We start from the raw sequence: 17,628 nt of genomic DNA on the forward strand, positions 1-17,628 counted from the left end.
CCATAGCTGACTGGTACACCCTACAGCTGCTTCTACAGACAGCCACCGTGTGATTCTGCAAGATCAGGTCCCTCCTGGGCCCACCTGTCCCTCCTCCTCCTGCTGGCTCTGCTCTGGCCACACCGGCCCCCCCTCCGGGAGCCCAGAGAGCCTCCCTCCCTGCCACTCTGCCCAGCGATGCCCACGCCCTCCCGACACTGGCTCCTCGCACCCGCCGTGGCCCGTGTGTGCGTCCCTGGCCTCCCCGCTAGAACGGCAGCCGGGTAGGGGCTGGTGCACCCACGTGTGAGCTCCCCCAAGGCCCTGGGGCACGTCTGGGGAGAGGACAGGTGGACGACTCGCCGCATGGAGGGGACGTGGAGGCACAAGCTCCCACACCGAAGAGCAGGAGAGTTGTGCGCGGAGAGCGCTGCGGAGGACAGGACCCGCAGTGACAGCAGCACAGGCTTGGGTCTGGTCATGGGGCCCCGGCAGCCGGCGGCACTGTTGGCCCACGGCCTTCACTCGGGCGGGGACCGGGAGTGCGGGACCCTCACAGGCCCCGTGGGTCCCCGGGCCCAGCCCAGCCTGGACTCTGGTGTCCACCTGCGTGTCTGAGAACACCGTGGGGTGAGAGCAGTTGGCTCTTGGGACGAGATAGGACAGTGGGGGGGACTGAGGCCCAGAGGAGTGGGGGTGGGGCCAGGCGCACCCAGCCAGGTGGGCTCAAAGGGGCTGTGTGGCCCCGGGCTGGTCGGTGAGCCCAGAGTCCCTGATGCCGCAGAAGCTTCCCAGGGGCACTTGGGCAAGAAGGTTTCATTGCTCCTCAAACTGATGATTTGGAAGCATCTAAACAGAAACCATGGGTTGGGATTGGTTGATTCACTGGTCCCTTAGGTAAACCCTGTGACAGGGGTTGACAATCCCATATGATATTGTCAATAAAAAAGAAAAAACAGGTTAGGAACAGAAACACTGAGCTCGGTGACACCCAACACTTACTGAGCAGCGCTGTGCGCAGGGCGTGACCCTGCTACACCCGGTGACGTGGGCCCGGGGCCGCCTGACCTGCAGGCGCTGAGTCCCTGAAGCGTGTGGGGCTCTGAGGGAGGAGGCGCCTTTGTAACTAACGAAAACATTTGCGTGGAAAGGAAGCTGGGGGCAGGCATGGAAGTGACAGCCGTGCGTGTCTGGGTGCTGAGCACGTATCTACACGGCCGAATATTGCACCAGGGAACGAGTTATTTCCTGCAGGTCAGCGACAGTGAAATATCTGGGGAATCTCATTTCCGGCGCCGGCCCAGCAGGAAAAGGGAGGAGGGGGTGGGGAAGGCCAGCCTGGTCCGGGGGTCTGTCCCCGGCCGGATGGCGGGAGCTGGGGGTGGGTCAGGCGCGGCAGACCAGGCCCTGGCTTCCCTCCTGTGGTCTCTGTCCACTCCTGCAGCCGCACTCTGGCCGCCCACCAGCCACGCGGAGCAGGCCGAGGCCCAGACCCCAGCGGGTGGGTTACAGTCTCTGAGGTTTGCAGACTTGAGCTCCCAAGCTCCGAGGCTGTCCTCGCCTTGCCCCTTGCTGGACGTGCCATCTGTTAGCTGCCTGGTGCCAGCTGTGCCCCTGGCTGGCCTTGGGGACCTCGCTGAACATTTCAGTGGGGTTGCGCGTGCTCAGCGCTCAGCACAGCCAACAGCGCCAAAGGCGGGGGCTGCCGAGCGGAGGTTTTCAGGCGCTGTCGGGGCGCAGCGCGGGCTCAGTCTGGGGAAAGGGCCCCGGGGCGCGGGGCTGGCCCAGTGTAGCCTCCCCGACCCCTCGCCCTTGTCCGCCCAGGCGCCTGGTGGGCCCAGGGTGCGACTTCCCCGCCCTCAGCGGGCTCCACAGCGAGGAGGGGCCTCCGGCTCCCGAAGCTGCCCCGACCCAGCCGACCTGGGAGGGGAGGCGCACAGAGGCCGGGGGCGAGCGAGCTAGGCCGCCGGGTGGGCTTCGCGCCCCTCCCCGCATCCCAGCCGCCGGTCCCGGCGCGCGGTCCTCGCCCTCCAGTCGCGCCCGGGCAGTCCCGCCGTCCGCCCGCGAGGGGGCGCTACCTACCACCCGTCCGCCGCTGCGGAGCTTCCTCGTCCCGTCTTTGGTGGCTTCTCTGACCGCTGGATCTTCTTCTGGAGTCCTGGTTGCCCAGGCGGAGCACCAGCTCCCCTGGGCCCCTTCACTCTTACGTGTCTCCCCTACCCTCACCCCCGGTGGCTTTTGGCCAGGTCTGTGCCCTATTTTTAGGTAGAAATTGGCAAAGAGAATGGGCTGGGAGTGGTTTGTGTCTCTGCCAACACCTCTTCTTCCGAGCTGCTTCCTGTGCCCGCACCAGGTGGTGGTGGGGGGGGGTATGGGACCGGAGCGGAAGGCAGGGAATGATGCTGAGGGCGACTGGGACCCTCCCCCTCGGAGCCGAGCCCTGCTCCCAGCCACGTCGGGGACAGATGTGGACAGCGCCCCTGCGGGGCCTGGCGCTGGTGGCCCCGAGCCCCTCCGGGTCAGACTCAGGCCCACACCCCGGGGACAGCGAGGGGCTCTCCCTGCCCCTGGACTGGGACCGTCCTTCCTGGCCCCGGCCCGGCCCAGCGCGGTGCTTGGCGCACAATAGGCGCCCACTCAATGCTTGGGGTTTTTCGGGGGGGTTGTTTTACTTCAAAAATTTTAGGGGGCACAAGAGTTTTTGTGTTTAGTGGATAAATTAACTAATGAAAGGATAGTTACAGAATTAGCCACGGAATCCGAGAGATCGCAGGAGGCTGGGATTTGGTGTGAAGCTGGGGTCCGTGGACCCCTGGCCAACTCTAGGGGCGGCCCCGGAGTGGACCCTGGGCCGGCGAGGGGTGCCGCGACCCCTGACCCCAAATCTGTCAGCCCGGGGCTCCCCTGGGAATTTCAGCCCACCTCCTCCCGGGCACCCCGGGGGTCGCAGGGCAGAGGCGCCCTTCTCCCACCCCCTCTTGCCCGGCCGAGCCCCCGGGCCCGCCCCCTCCCTGCCCCGCAGGCCCGGCCGCGCCCCGCCCCCGCAGTCCCCGCGTGGCGGCGGCCGCGGGAGCCACGTGTGCGGCGCCGGGCAGGCAGGCGAGCGGGGAAGCGCGGCCACGCCTGGCCCGGCCACCATTTCCCCGGCGCCGCGGCGGCGCCGACTCGCGGGCAGCGGCCCCTCCGAGCGCCCGGCGGTCCCGAGCGAGCGCCGCGCCGGGAGCATGAGCCTGGGCTCGCAGCGCGGGGCGGCGGCGGCCCCGGGGGTGGTGCCCGCGCCCTGCGCCTCGAAGGTGGAGCTGCGGCTCAGCTGCCGGCACCTGCTGGACCGCGACCCGCTCACCAAGTCCGACCCCAGCGTGGTGCTGCTGCAGCAGTGTCAGAGCCAGTGGGTGCAGGTAGGGCCGGGGCGGGCGGACGCGGCGCGAGGAGCGGGCGGGGGGCCGGTGCGGGTGCCGGTGCGGGTGCCGAGCGCCCCCGGGGCTGCGGATGTGGACACCGAGGGGGGCGCGCAGAGCCTGGCGGGGCGCCAGGAAGCGGCGTGTGGGAGCTGGGGCAGAGCCCAGGGCCAGGGTGGGGCCACCAGGTGGACAGAGAGGTGTCCGGGAGCCGTGGGAGGCGGCTGAGAGGGGTCCGGGCAGAGAGGGGTGCCCGGAGGGGGGTTCCCGGAGGGGGGTGCCCAGAGGGGGGTGCCCGGAGGGGGGTGCCCGGAGGGGGGTGCGGCCCACGGCTGCAGGTGGGGCCCCGGGGCCAGACTGGAGCGCCCCGGGAGGTGCCTGCAGGGGCCTTGACCGAGGGGCGCAGAAGAGGATGGGGGCTCTGGCGTGCAGCCCAGTGGAGGCGCAGGGGCCGGACTGGGGTTACGGGCCCCCCCATCGGCCTGCGGGGACCACGGAGCGCGTCGCCTCGGCCAGGCCCTCACCCACGAGGCGGCGGAGCGGCGGGCGGGGCTCGCGGTCAGGGGAGGCCGGCGCTGGGCTGACTCCAGCCGGGGCGCGCCGGAGGCCGAAACTTGACCTCGGCGATCCGGGACGGCCCGGCTGGAGGGCTCGTCGGTTCCGCCGGAACCCAGACTCTGGCGCTGGTCCCCAGCGACCCCGGGGTGACCGCGGCGCAGGTGTCCGGGGCCCCGGACGCGAGTTCCCCCTGGACACCCCCGCCCCCGCCCGCCGGCTCTGCGCGGCACAAAGCGCTTCTCCATCATCTCGCTGGAAACGCGCGGCTTCGCCTCGAAAGAGCGAGAAACGCGGGGCGCTCCGGGTCGCGGTGGCGGCGAGCAGGCGCGCAGAAGGGGGGCGTTGAAACCGTCGCCGGGTCCGAGGAGCCGGGACTCGAACCCGGGGGAGGGAGATGGGGGCACGTCGCCGGGTCTCTGCGCCCAAGGCGGCGCCTGCTTCCCGGGACCAGGTCCGCTGCTCGGACCCGGTGGCATCTCCTGCCATCTCCGGACCATCAGCCTCCGGGGCTAAGCGACCCCTCGGGTCATCCATCTGCCCCAACCTCGGGTCTTGGGGGGTGCGGGGCGCCACTGTCCCAGCTCCTGAGCCCCAAAGCCTCAACAGAGCTTCGGGGTGACCTGTGCATTGCAGGGGTTTCTGTGGTCCCAGGGGGGTGTGGAAGCCTACTGGCCTTGCTTGTGTTTTGGGGGGCAGTCGGAGGGGGCGCTCAGTTTGCGGGAGAGGCTGGTGCAGCCATGTGTCCCCAGCCAGGTTGGGCATCTGCAGCCACGTCCCCTCCCTGCTCTGCTGGGTGCTGGGAAGAGCGCCACGTTGGGGTTGCCCAGGGTGGAATCTGCCTCCATCCCTGACTTGGAGTGTCCCTGGGCAGGACCCTCCCCTCTCTGAGCCTCAGTTTCCCCATCTGTGAGGTGGTGGGTGTGAGCTGAGAAGATGCAGAGAAGCTGAAGCCCATGGCTGGCTGGGGGGCGTCCAGGGTCTGTGGGAGGGACCCCAGGGGTGGACGGAAGACAGGCTGGGAGGGGTCTCCCGTGGTGTGGCCCCGAGATGCGTCCTGAGTTGCTGAGTGGACGAGCGGGAGGGGGAGACAGGGCTGGAGCCCTGGGCTCACCCTCGGGCAGTGCCAGGGTGGGGTCCCTCCCCTGGTGGCTCACGGGTGCTGCCTGCAGGTGGACAGAACCGAGGTGGTCCGGAGCAGCCTGCACCCCGTGTTCTCCAAAGTCTTCACGCTGGACTATTACTTCGAGGAGGCGCAGAAGCTGCGCTTCGAGGTGTACGACACACACGGGCCCAGCGGCCTGGGCTGTCAGGATGACGACTTCCTGGGAGGCATGGAGTGCACCCTGGGGCAGGTGGGCACCGGCCCTCGGGAGGGCGGGCGGGGGCCCAGGGCTGTGACGGTGACGGACACAGACGGTGCCAGGCACCACAGGGAGGCAGCCAGCTCTGCCCAGCTAGAGTCCTTCCCTGCAAAAATTCCTTATTGGTTTTTTAAGATAATTTTGAACTGGGTAAAACATTCAAACCTCAGAAAGCATAACGGCCATGCCACGGAACGTCCCCCTCCTGTCCCCGTGCAGCCCTCTGCCTGGCCCTTGGGCACCTTCCAGAGAGATACGCACTCACACGAGCAGAGGAGCGCATCCTTCTTCCTCTTAAAAAAACCACAAATTACATTCTGTTCTGCAACTTGCTGTTTTCGCTGTGGTGACAGACGGGAGCCTTCCGCAGCTCCACAGAGTGGCTCTCCCACCCCGGGGACCGCCGGCGGGTCCTCCAGTGTCAGTGGGGCAATAGCTTTTGTGCCACCGGTCCACGTGCCAGGCTCTGTGCCCGACACGTCATGAGCCGCATATTTAATTCTCACAGCTCGCCGGGGGGCTCCTTCATCGCTGAGGTATGATTTAGGTACCATCCAATGCACGGACCTCAAGGGCAAGTTCAGACAGCCGCACACACCTGACTGTCACCCGGATCACAGGACATTCCCCTCCCCTTGCAGTCCCCCAGCCCTCTCCAGCCAGTTCCTGCTAGTGTTGTGGGTTCTAGACTCTCAGGTACATGAATCACACAGCACGTTCTCATCGGTGCGGATTCTTCTGCCCAGCGTGTCTGACTCACCCTGTTCCCTGCACGGGTTGGTGGGTTGGTGCTGGCTCGTGGCGGGTCCTCTGCGTCCCTGCTTGTCAGATAAGGAAACTGAGGTTTAGGGAGGGCACAGCCCTTCCTGGAAGCCGCAGAGCGGGGTTCCCGCCGGGCACGTCTGCCCGTTGTACGGCTGCGAGAGGATGGCACACACGTGGGCACTCATGTATGAACACATGCATGGACACCTGCCCATGTACGCACGTGTCAGAGTCTGGGCCGGACACACGTGTGCACACCTGCATGAGTACATGCGTGGGGCACATGGGACACATGCATGGACACCACACGAGCACGCGTGTGTGAACACACGCATCTGCGCAGGTCCCGAGGCCTCCTGCTCTGCACACCCTGGTGGCCGCGGCAGAGGCACCGCACTCCGTGGTCCGGGGGGGCTGCTGGCTTCAGATCCTTGTGGTGTGACCTTGAACAAACCCCCCGACCTCTGCCCAAGCCTGTTTCCTCATCTGACTCGAGCAAACTGCGCACTCAGCCCGGAGCGGGGCACACAGGAAGTGCTTATTAAACACGCACTGTCACCACAAACCAGCGCCCCCGTTGTACCCAGAGCCCTTCTGCACTAAGGACCTGCTTTGCCACCAGGAGGGGCTGGTGGGTGGGGAGGGAGTCAGGGTAGGCTCAGCCCCTGTCTTGTCACCAGCCGTGGGCGCCTGTGCCTGCCCAGGGACACGGCAGGACAGCAGGAGAGGCCCAGGGGTGAGGCAGACCTGCTCTCAGGAGCCCAGAGTGAATGGGGTCATCTTGGGGGCTGGCCTGAGGCTCCCCGCTTTGCTCCTTTAAGAGAGCCTCCCCGCCCCCCCAGCCCATTTTGACCTTCCTGCTCCCCTGCCTGGGATCTGTTTTCTTTCTGCCCGGAACGTTCCCGCAGGCTCAGGAGCCGTCAGCCAGGCGGGCCCGGGGCGGGTGGTGGGAGCAGCCTCTGTCTGGTCTGCGTTCAGCCCCTTTACCGGGACGCCCCTGTGTCCACCGGGTAGTGGCAGGCGAGGGCTGGCCACGGGGTGGGCTGTCACCGTGGCCACCACATGGCCCTTGCTCAGGGCACTCCTGCGTGGGGACAGCCTGTCCGTCGTCTCCGTCAGCATCACCCCCATTTACAGACGAGGATGTGGAGCCCCCAGCCCAGCCCTGCTCCTCGCTGAGCAGGTGGCGTGTGCTCTGAGCAGCCTGCGTCACACACACGCCCGTCAGGGCTCGTGGGGACGAGGGAGGCACACGGGGCCGTGAGGAGGGAGGCCCAGGCTGGGAGACGAGACCCCAGGGGCTGCGTCAGCGCCGAGGACGTGCTGGGCCTGAGGGTCCAGGGGGCCCCGGCACCACCGACCCTGCCTCCCCCCACCCTCCACCCCACGGGGGTCCTCGGTGGGCCTTGTGGGGGGTCAGGGCGGCTGCACCCGCGAGGCTGACGCCCCAGTGCCGCACACGCTTGTGGCCCCCAAGCTGCCCCCAGCCCGAGCTCCTGGCCAGTGGGGGTAACGTCCGCCTCCTGGGGGTGATGGGCGCCCCGTGGGCCCTGAGGGGTGGGGCTGGGGACGCAGAGGACAGGCTGAGGGGTCGGTGTCCCCGGAGTCAGGAGCTGTTCCCTGCCTGACTTTTCCGACTTCCAGATTGTGGCCCAGAAGAAAGTGACCCGCCCGCTGCTGCTGAAGTTTGGCAGGAACGCCGGCAAGTCCACCATCACGGTGAGGGCCCGCCCGCCCCGCTCCCCACCCCGCCCCGTGCTGGGGGGAGGGGCTGTGGCTGCGCAGGGCCGGGTGGGTCACGGATCCCCCACGGCGGGGTCGGGCCACCGCCGGGCCGAGCTGGGAGCCCTGGCCTGGCCCATCCCAGGTGATAGCCGAGGACATCTCCGGGAACAATGGCTACGTGGAGCTCTCCTTCCGGGCCAGGAAGCTTGACGACAAGGTGAGGGCCTGGGGCACCCACGGCAGGTCAGCGTTCGTGCCCCTGCGAGGCTGGGGTCCACCTGGCACCCGCGGCCGCACCTGTGAGGCAGCGTTGGTAGGACGTGCCGAGGAGACGGTGTCACGTGCGTGGGCGTGTGGGGTGCTGTGGGGCCCCCAGCGTGTCTTGGGCACAGCCGCCGTCTCCACCTGCCGGCACCGGGCTGGCAAGCAGGGCCCTGCCTGGTGCCTCGTGACCCTGGGAGCTCCCCGTGGCACTCCAGACCCCGTTCGGTGACGGGGAGACAGGCCTGGGAGCCCCGAGGTCACCGGACTGGAACTGAGCGCGGATCTGCCGGCTCCTCGCACCGCCCTGGCTGGGTGTCTCTGGCCGCCGGCAGATGCCGGAGCCCAGATCGCAGTGGGGGGAGGGGCAGGCGGGGGGGGGGGGGGGGACATGCTGCAGGGGGACTTCCCGCCTCACTTTATGCCTGCGGAGGCTCTGCGGGGTGAAGTGATGCCCAGTGCCCCCCGAAAGCCCGACGTGGACCCCTCTGCCACTGCAGGACCTCTTCAGCAAGTCGGACCCCTTCCTGGAGCTGTTCCGTGTCAATGACGATCTGAGCGAGCAGCTCGTGTACCGGACGGAGGTGAGGGGACCAGCCCAGCCTGAGGCTGTCCCAGGGGTCACGGAGGCGTGGACCCCAGAAGCCCAGCCCGTGGCCATGGGGGGCTGTGTTTCCCACACCTAATGCCTCCCGTCCAAGGGGAGCGCGTGGCCGGGCGGGGCCTTGGTGGCCGTGTCCTTAGCCGGCATCCCACGAGCTTGTTTGCTGTCAGTGTGATTATTTTTAGGGCCACCTTCTACTTCCTGCAGGTGAAATGGGATTTCAGTTACACCAGGGAGAGTGTTTCGTTTTGCGATAAATTAATTTGAGTTTTAAAAAAAGAGTCTGTGTCAGGAGAAAGGAGTCCGGGGACTGCGGCAGGTGTGAAGGTGGTTCCCGAAGGAAGGGGTTCGCGGGTGACCTCCGGGTCCCCACCCCGGGCACGGCAGGGTGCAGCGAAGGGCCGGCTGTGCCCCCCGCCCCGGGGTCTCCCCGAGCCAGGCCCTCCCCCCCCCCACAGGTCGTGAAGAACAACCTCAGCCCGGTGTGGGAGCCCTTCAAGGTGTCGCTGAGCTCGCTGTGCTGTTGCGAGGAGACGCGGCCTCTGAAGGTGGGGACCGCACGGGGAGCCGGGGCCGCCGGTCACTGCAGACCCCGTGGCCCTGGGCGTGGGGACGGCAGGGCCTGGCGTGGCCGGGGTGGAGCCGCCCAGGCTGGGAGGGGGTCGGGTCCCCGAGCGGCAGGCGGCTGAGGGCCCCGGGCTCCCCAGGGCCTGGTCTGGGATTACGACTCCCGCGGGAAGCACGACTTCATCGGAGAGTTCGCCACCACCTTCCTGGAGATGCAGACGGCCTTCGCGGAGGACCAGGTGAGCGGGGGCCCCGGCCGGGCGGGCCACGCCTGTCAGCTCCACCACTGCGGCTGGAGAACGAGGTTCCGCTGTGCGCCGGTGAAAGGTGACCAAACCCACTGAGTGGCCACAGCTGGGGAGACCGAGTGGCGGGTTTTGGGACGGCTCAGGGAGGGGGCTGGGGTGGTGTCTGCGCGTCTGCGTTTGGGGGGCGGGCAGGGGGCCCTCCCAGGGGTCTGCACAGCCCGCAGCAGCGGTGGTGGGTGGGTGCGGTGGGGGCTTCCTCCCTGCCCCCCCGGCCCGGTGTCTCTGGGCAGGGCCACGCTGCCTGCGGGCTCTAACCTGGACCCCTGCTGACCACACCCCACACGGCTGCTCCCATGGTGGCCAGGCCCGTCCCCCTCCTGGTGGGGCCCCTGAGCTCACGCTGGGGACAGGCCTGTGGGGTGAGGCCACCGGGGATGGTGCCGGGTGCTGCCAACCCGGGGTGGGGCCCCGCCCGTCTGTGCCAGGCCCAGTGGGAGTGCGTGAACGCCAAGTACAAGCAGAAGAAACGCAATTACAAGAACTCCGGGGTGGTGGTCCTGGCAGACCTGAAGGTGAGGCCCTGCCAGGTGGGGGTGCGGGGGGCAGGGCAGGGCCCCTCCCTGGTTTGGTGCCGGCCCAGAGGGCGGGTGGTGCCTGGCATTTGGGGGAGGGGGCCATGGGGAGGGGGTTGGCGGCCGGTCTCTCAGATCCCAGCAGGCTCCTCCGTCTCCCCGGGGGGCTGGGTGAGCCCTGCCGACGCCACTGCCTGGAAGCTCCACAGGGTCTACTCCTTCCTGGACTACATCATGGGCGGCTGCCAGATCCACTGCACCGTGAGTCCCGCAGCCCCCGCTGTGCCCACCCGGAGCCCCCCTGCTTCCGAGTGGCCCCCGGGAGTGGGAGGGGCCCCCGGGCAGGCGTGCGGGCAAACAGTCGGGGCTTCCCCTGCCCTGCGGGGCGTCTCCTGGGCCACAGTGGGAGTCGGGAGCCAGCCAGGGCCACCCGGGGGGCAGCATCGCCAGGGCCCACCTTCTGCAAACGCACAGGGACAGAAAACACGACAAAGGAAAGGGGAGGTGAGCACGTGGCTGCCAGGGACAGACAACCCCAGGCTGCAGCGACCCCGCCGCGGTGGCACCAGGCAGAGCCATCTGCACGTCCCCTGCGGTGGTTTCTCTGTGTGACCCCAGAGTGGCTCTGCGGGAAGCAGCAGGGGGCCGGGAGGGGGCGGCAAGTCCAGAACAGGTGGGCGCCCCCAGCGCCTGTGTCGGAGCCGCGACACCTGCCGTGGTGACCCCAGCTCAGGGACCTGGGTGGGGCGTCCTTTGGGGGTCCAGGGAGCTGAGGGGTTGGCAGAGCCTGGGGAGACCCCTCCTCACCCTGTGCAGCGGGTGGGACGGTCCCAGCGAGCAGTGGCTTTGGGTGGCAGCCGCAGCCCCACGACGCACCAGGCCCCAGGTCTCAGCCGCTCTGGGCTCAGGTTCCTCTCGTCCGTCAAAGGGAGGAGGTACCGGGGCCCTGCCCGGCCCGGCTCACGGCCCCTGGGCCTCCTGCAGGTGGCCATCGACTTCACAGCCTCCAACGGGGACCCCCGCAACAGCTGCTCCCTGCACTACATCAACCCCTACCAGCCCAACGAGTACCTGCAGGCGCTGGTGTCGGTGGGCGAGATCTGCCAGGACTACGACAGGTGCGGCCCCGCCCCAGCTCCCCTCCCGCCGGGCTAAGGGTCAGGGCAGGTGGCCCCGCGTGGGGGCACCATGACTGTCCACCCGTCAGCACAACCTGCCCGAGGAGGCGCAGAGATGCCTTCGTAGCGTCCCCAGCAGACGCTGGCGCCACAGTGCAGACGCCAGACGCCCGGGATTGCGAGGGGGCCGCCTACAGATCAGCAAACTGAGGTCGCGGAGCTCACCCAGGGGTGCCCGGCTGGGGACTGCAGGGGCTGGACTCTGAGCTCGTGGCGGCGACCCAGAGCCCTGGCCTGGGGCTGGGGAGCGGATGCCCCGAGCTCCCTCCCATGTGTCCTCCATCGGGGCGGGTGAGGGCTGAGAGCAGGAGTCCTACCCCTCCTGGGGCCACGGAGCCCCTGAGGTGGCTGGGCCTGGGCAGGGGAGGTGTCCACAGGGGACAGATGGCGTGTGCAGACGCAGGGGCAGGGCGTCGGGGAGGGAAGACTCACGGAGCGGCTTGAGCCGTCCCCAAGCCAGCTCCTCCCCATCCTGCGTGCCTGGCCCGGTTTCTTCTCCTACACCGTGCCTCAGTTTCCCCCATGTGGCAGGGCAGTGGTACCAGTCCTGGGCCAGCAGGGCCCTGGGCTCCTGGGCTCCGGTCCGTGCTTCCCCTGAGGCGGCCCCCACTCCACCCCGGGAGGCAGGGTTCCCCGCGTGACCGGGGCTGCCTCTCTTCCAGCGACAAGAGATTTTCTGCTTTGGGGTTTGGAGCCCGGATCCCTCCCAAGTATGAGGTAGGAAAGCCCAGGGGCTGGGGCCCCCACCCCCTCCGTGGGAGCCCTGGAGCCGTGTCCCTTCTCGCGCCCCTCCCGGGCAGAGGGTAGCCTGGGTCCCTGGGACCCCTGGTTGCTGCCATTTCCTGCTGGGAAGCGGCTACTATGGGTCCGGGTGGGAAGCAGAGACCTCCCAGCAGCCAGAGAGGCTGACTTTTGACCTCCTAGGACTTGTCAGTTTTGGGGGGCTGGAGACAAGCCCCGTGTTCCGTCAGGAGGAAGGAAGAACTTTAGTTTGGAATCTTCTGGTTGCAGATGACAATTCAGTTGGCTTAGAAAAAATGTTGTGGATTTATTGGCTAATGTAATTAGAAGCTTCAGGTCTGGCTGGATCCAGGGGCTAGAGCATTGTCCCAGCGCTAGTCTGTCTGTTTCCCCCTCTGTCCAGTGGCTCTACCCCTACCCCCCGGGTCGGCTTCCCTCCCATGGGGGCTTTTCCCTCTGGGGCCCTTCAGAACCTCCAAGCCCACCTCTCCCAGCGGTGGGGAGCGTGGGAGTCCAGGAGGATGGGACCCCGTGCTGACTGGCCACTCTTGTCCCCACCCAGGTGTCCCACGACTTCGCCATCAATTTCAACCCTGAGGATGATGAGTGTGAAGGTAGGAGCTCGAGGCGGGCCTGGGGCAGGGTGCACAGGGCCAGGCTCACCCCTCGTCCCCGCAGGAATCCAGGGCGTGGTGCAGGCCTACCAGAACTGCCTGCCCAGGGTCCAGCTCTACGGCCCCACCAACGTGGCACCCATCATCTCCAAGGTGGCGCGCATGGCAGCAGCCGAGGAACGCACTGGGGAAGCCTCGGTAGGTGCCCGGGGCAGGGCAGTGGGGACCGTGTGTGTTGGATAGGGGTGCGTGCTGTGGCCCGGGGCAGGGCGGTGGGGACCGTGTGTGTTGGATAGGGGTGCGTGCTGTGGCCTGGGGCTGGCCGTGTGCATGGTGGGGACCGTGTGTGTCAGACAGGGACGCGTGCTGTGGCCCGGGGCTGGCCGTGTGCATGGTGGGGACTGTGTGTGTTGGACACGGATGCCCACTGTGGCATAGGGTCACTGCCGTGGGGGTCAAAGGTCAGGGAGGCAGCAGTGATCTGGGGGACCGGGCGGAGGACCAGCCCCAGGCAGGACAGAGCACTGGAGTGGGGGATCCCAGGTTGCCAGCAGGAGCCCCCCCAAAGCTGCAGGAATCTGGGGGCACAGGCTTGATGAAATGGGCCGTGGCTCTGGCGAGGCGCTGAGTCCCGCAAGCCTCCCCCCTCCTGTCCCGTCTGTGCCACTGCACAGGTGGCCACGCGGCTGGTTATCGTTTCGTACGAATATTGTTACTTTGTTTGCACGTGTTACCACGCGGCACAGAAACGTGCTCTGCAGTGTCAGTTGCCACCGCGCTTTGCAGCCCTGTCGAGCTGCGGGGCCACCGCAGCCTGTTGATTTCGTTTAACTTTCTGTTTTGAAAAAGCAGCAAATTTACAAGTGTGGTAAGAATAGTGCAGTGACCTCTGGTCACCCTTCCCTTGGACTCACCGTCAGTGACATTTTTCCGGCCGCTGCCCTGCGCGTTTGCGCATTGCTGCCGCCTCTCTCTGAACCGTGTGGGCAGCTGCCACCGGCGGCGGCTGCTCGAACTCTCCACGCTGACCTGCGGGCAAGGGCCGCTCTGCAGACACAGGGGCGTCCTGGGCGCTTCTCTGCCACCCCGTCCCACGCTGACCCACCCTGGGTCTGGCCGTCCCCGTCCTTGTCCGGATTTGGGCTGGTCCTCAGAGTGCTCTGTCCCGGCCACGCTGGCCCTGTCTGGGCTCTGGCCGTGTGCGCCCAGCACCCTGTGTGGAGGGTGCCCCCACAGTTTACTCCCAGCCTCCTGAGCTCGAAGCTCCCAAAAGCCAGGCCCTGAGAGACCCCCCCCCCACCCCCGAGGCTGGAGTGTGTCTGGGAGGGGGAGGGAGCGGGGGCCACACTCGGCCCTGGGCACCAAGACGGCCTGACGGTGCAGCCGGAAGGACGGACGTCACAGGCTGGGCCCGTTTGCCTCCTGCTCAGAAGGTGTTCTTTGGTGCTCTTCTCTTCCAGCAATTTCTATGTCACAGGGCGTGGTGGCTCACACCTTCGTCCCAGCTACTCGGGAGGCTGAGGTGGGACTTGAGCCCCCCCTGGCCACAGGGAGCTGTGCTTGTGCCACTGCGAGAGCCTGACTCAAAAAAAAAAAAAAAACAACTCTATGCCTATTTTTTTCTTCTTTTAAAATATTTTATCATGGAGAATTGCAAACATCAAAAGTTAAGATATAGCAAAATGAGTCACATAGAGCCACTGTCTGGCTCAACACATGGCCCATCAACCCTCACCTTCCTGAATTTTAAAAGTTTTATTCTTCTACTTTGAAGTAATTTCAAACTTACAGAAAAGTTGCAAGAATAGTGCAAAGAGACCTGAGGTGCTGTCACCCAGGGCCACCCCTGCCCACATCTCCCGTTTCTGCTTTGTGTCTGCGAAGCTGTTTGTATGTTTCGCTTTTCAAATTCGGTTCGACTGTTTTTTATTGTGATAAAATACACGTAGTTTAATATTTACCATCAGAACCACTGAAAAGTGTATAATTCAGGGGCGTCAAGTCCAGCCACGCTGTGGAGCAAACTGCGCCCCCACCTCGCGATAGCAGCACCTATTTGTGTGTGTGTGTTTTTAATTGATACAAATAGCATTGTGCAAAGCTTGTCGTGCTTTCTCTAAGCTTGGCACCACACGCACACACATGCATATTTAACTTTTTGTGAACCGCCTGAGAGCAAGTTGCAACATCTTGTCCCTCTGCCCCTTAGCACTTCAGTGTGCGCGTCCTAAAGGCATGAGTATTCTCTTGTGTGGCCACAGCACAAGTATCAACTTCAGGAAATTTATTGAAGCACTCTTATCTAATGTATAGAACATATTCCAGTTTCACTAATTTCACTAATTGTCACAATAATTTTTGTAGCAATATTAATTCTCGAATCTGCACTCAGATGCCGTGTTCTTACATTATTTCGAAGCAAGTCTCCGACACAATTCCATCTGTAGACATTAGCATGAACCACTAATAAATATAAGGGCTCTTTTTAAAACTCAGCCACAATACGATCACCGCACCTAAACACCAGCAATAATTCCTGGTATGGGATGTGCAATTATCACACGCACAGCGGTCTTGTTTGTGGCATGATGTTTTTTTGTTTGTTTGTTTTTTGAGACAGAGTCTCGCTCTGTTGCCCAGGCTAGAGTGAGTGCCGTGGCGTCAGCCTCGCTCACAGCAACTTCAAACTCCTGGGCTTAAAGCGATCCTCCTGCCTCAGCCTCCCAAGTAGCTGGGACTACAGGCATGTGCCACCATGCCCGGCCAATTTTTCTATATATATTTTTAGCTGTCCATATAATTTCTTTCTATTTTTAGTAGAGACGGGCTCTCGCTCTTGCTCAGGCTGGTCTCGAACTCCTGACCTTGCTCAGGCTGGTCTCGAACTCCTGACCTTGAGCGATCCACCCGCCTCGGCCTCCCAGAGTGCTAGGATTACAGGCGTGAGCCACCGTGCCCGGCTGGAAATTAACTTTAATTTGAAGCAAGTCGCAGCCTTTTTGCTCGTAGGAATGACAAGCTGGCACCCCCAGACCCTGGGTGCCGGCGTGGGGGCTCCAGATCCTTTGAGGGAGCCCCCCTACCCAAGGCCTGCACATCTCTCCTCCTCTGGCCCCAGGCCTGGGTTCAAGTCCTGGTTCAGGAGCCTCCTGTGGGAGTGTGGGCTCTGCAGCGCCCCCAGAGCCGTGTGCAGGGCCGCGCTGGGAGGACGGGTCGCCCGGCACGGCGCGGCGGAGCGCGGGCTCGCGGCTGAGCAGGGTTGCGTTTTGCTGGGCTCCACACGCAGCTCCAGGCCGTACCTGGGCCCGTCAGGTGTGTGGGCTGCAGGGGAGGCGCTGGGGCCGGGGGCCGCGGAAGGCGGTCGAGCCCAGCCCTCCCTGGCCCCCAGCAATACTACCTCCTGCTGATCCTGACGGACGGCGTGGTCACCGACATGGCGGACACGCGGGAGGCCATCGTGCGCGCCTCCCACCTGCCCATGTCCATCATCATCGTGGGCGTGGGCAACGCCGACTTCACCGACATGCAGATCCTCGACGGGGACGACGGAGTCCTGCGCTCCCCGCGGGGGGAGCCCGCCCTCCGGGACATCGTGCAGTTCGTGCCCTTCCGGGAGCTGAAGCACGTGAGTGCGCGGGGACTGCGGTCGGGTGGCCCTGGGGACACGGGCACGTCCCACCCGGGTCCAGCGGGATTCCCGCGTCACACGGACACGGACAAAGCAGTCCTACAGGGAGACACGCATGCTACATGGACACACGTGTGGTCCTGCAATGAGACACACACGTCACAGGGACACATATGGCATGTCACACGGACACACACAGAGTCCTACAGCAAGACACATGTCACACAGGGACACACATGTGGTCCTACAATGAGACACGTCACACGGACACACATGTCCTACAATGAGACACGTCACACGGACACACATGTCCTACAATGAGACACGTCACACGGACACACACAGAGTCCTACAGCAAGACACATGTCACACAGGGACACACATGTGGTCCTACAATGAGACACGTCACACGGACACACACAGAGTCCTAGAGCAAGACACTCCTGTTACACGGACACACATGGAGTCCTGGGATGAGACACACGTCACAGGGACACGCGTCCTACGGGAGATGTGCGCGTCAGTGGGCAGTGGGGGCGGGGTGTGCAGGGCAGCCCCACACGCCTCCTACACACTCTCTCCGTCTCCGCCTGGGGAGCAGGAGGCTCCTACCCGGGGGCAGGTGGGGTCCCCGAGCACAGGTCACCCTCAGGAGGGCGGGTCACCCAGGCGGGTGCTGCGGCCCCCTCTGTGTCCTTGTCATTCGGAGAGCTCGCCTGGCCCAGGCCGACTCGGGGTGGAGAATCCTAGACCGGCCCCACCACACCGGGGCGACCACGGGGCCAAGGGCCCTGCAGGGTGAGGGCGGCTGCGGCTGTGGCCCAGGGGAAGGCGGGCTCTGGATGTCCCGGGTGGCACCCACTGTCCCCGCCTGTCGTCCCTGCCCAGGCGTCCCCCGCGGCGCTGGCCAAGTGCGTGCTGGCGGAGGTGCCCAGGCAGGTGGTGGAGTACTACAGCCACAGGGAGCTGCCCCCGCGAGGCCTTGGCGCCCACACCCCGGAGGCCGGCCCGGGCTCTGCTCCATGAAGGCCCCGGAGAGGGGGCAGCGTCCGCGGGGTCCCGTCTCCAGCACCTGGGGTCCCCTAACCTCCCCGGGGGCCTCTGGTTCCCTCCCAGGCCCCCCATAGTGTCCTGTGATCCTGCTGGCTCCGGCCGGCGTCTGGGCCCCCAGGGCTGGGGGACGAATCAGGTGGGGGGGGGCTGGAGCGGAGCCGCCAGGCCTGGCCCTGCTGGGGGAGGGGTCTGACCGTGGTCGGGGAGGGGACGCACGGCAGCCCCCAGTCCTGGGGGGCCAGACCTCTGCTGCACTCGGATTCCCTTCCGCCTGGCAGCCCCCACAGCCCACCCTCCTGCTCCTTGCTGCCACCCAGCGCCCGTGTCTGCGGGGTCTGTGGGGGCTTCAGCCGTAATAAAGTTTCTCCTGGTCTTT

General features: G+C 65.7%; 1 protein-coding gene across 1 annotated transcript; it reads left to right on the forward strand.

Annotated features, from left to right (window-relative positions):
- Positions 1-3,203: 3,203 nt before the first annotated feature.
- CPNE7 (copine 7) lies at positions 3,204-17,225 on the forward strand. Its single transcript, XM_069464763.1, has 15 exons — positions 3,204-3,377; positions 5,105-5,287; positions 7,706-7,780; positions 7,929-8,003; positions 8,548-8,631; positions 9,110-9,199; positions 9,359-9,457; positions 9,952-10,038; positions 10,240-10,299; positions 11,023-11,156; positions 11,879-11,933; positions 12,520-12,571; positions 12,636-12,769; positions 15,960-16,196; positions 17,088-17,225. Exons 1-15 carry the CDS (start codon positions 3,204-3,206, stop codon positions 17,223-17,225), a joined length of 1,677 nt encoding a protein of 558 aa, XP_069320864.1.
- The last annotated feature ends 403 nt before the right edge of the window (positions 17,226-17,628 follow it).

Source organism: Eulemur rufifrons, unplaced genomic scaffold (assembly GCF_041146395.1).
Source record: "Eulemur rufifrons isolate Redbay unplaced genomic scaffold, OSU_ERuf_1 scaffold_107, whole genome shotgun sequence".
NCBI lineage: Eukaryota > Metazoa > Chordata > Mammalia > Primates > Lemuridae > Eulemur > Eulemur rufifrons.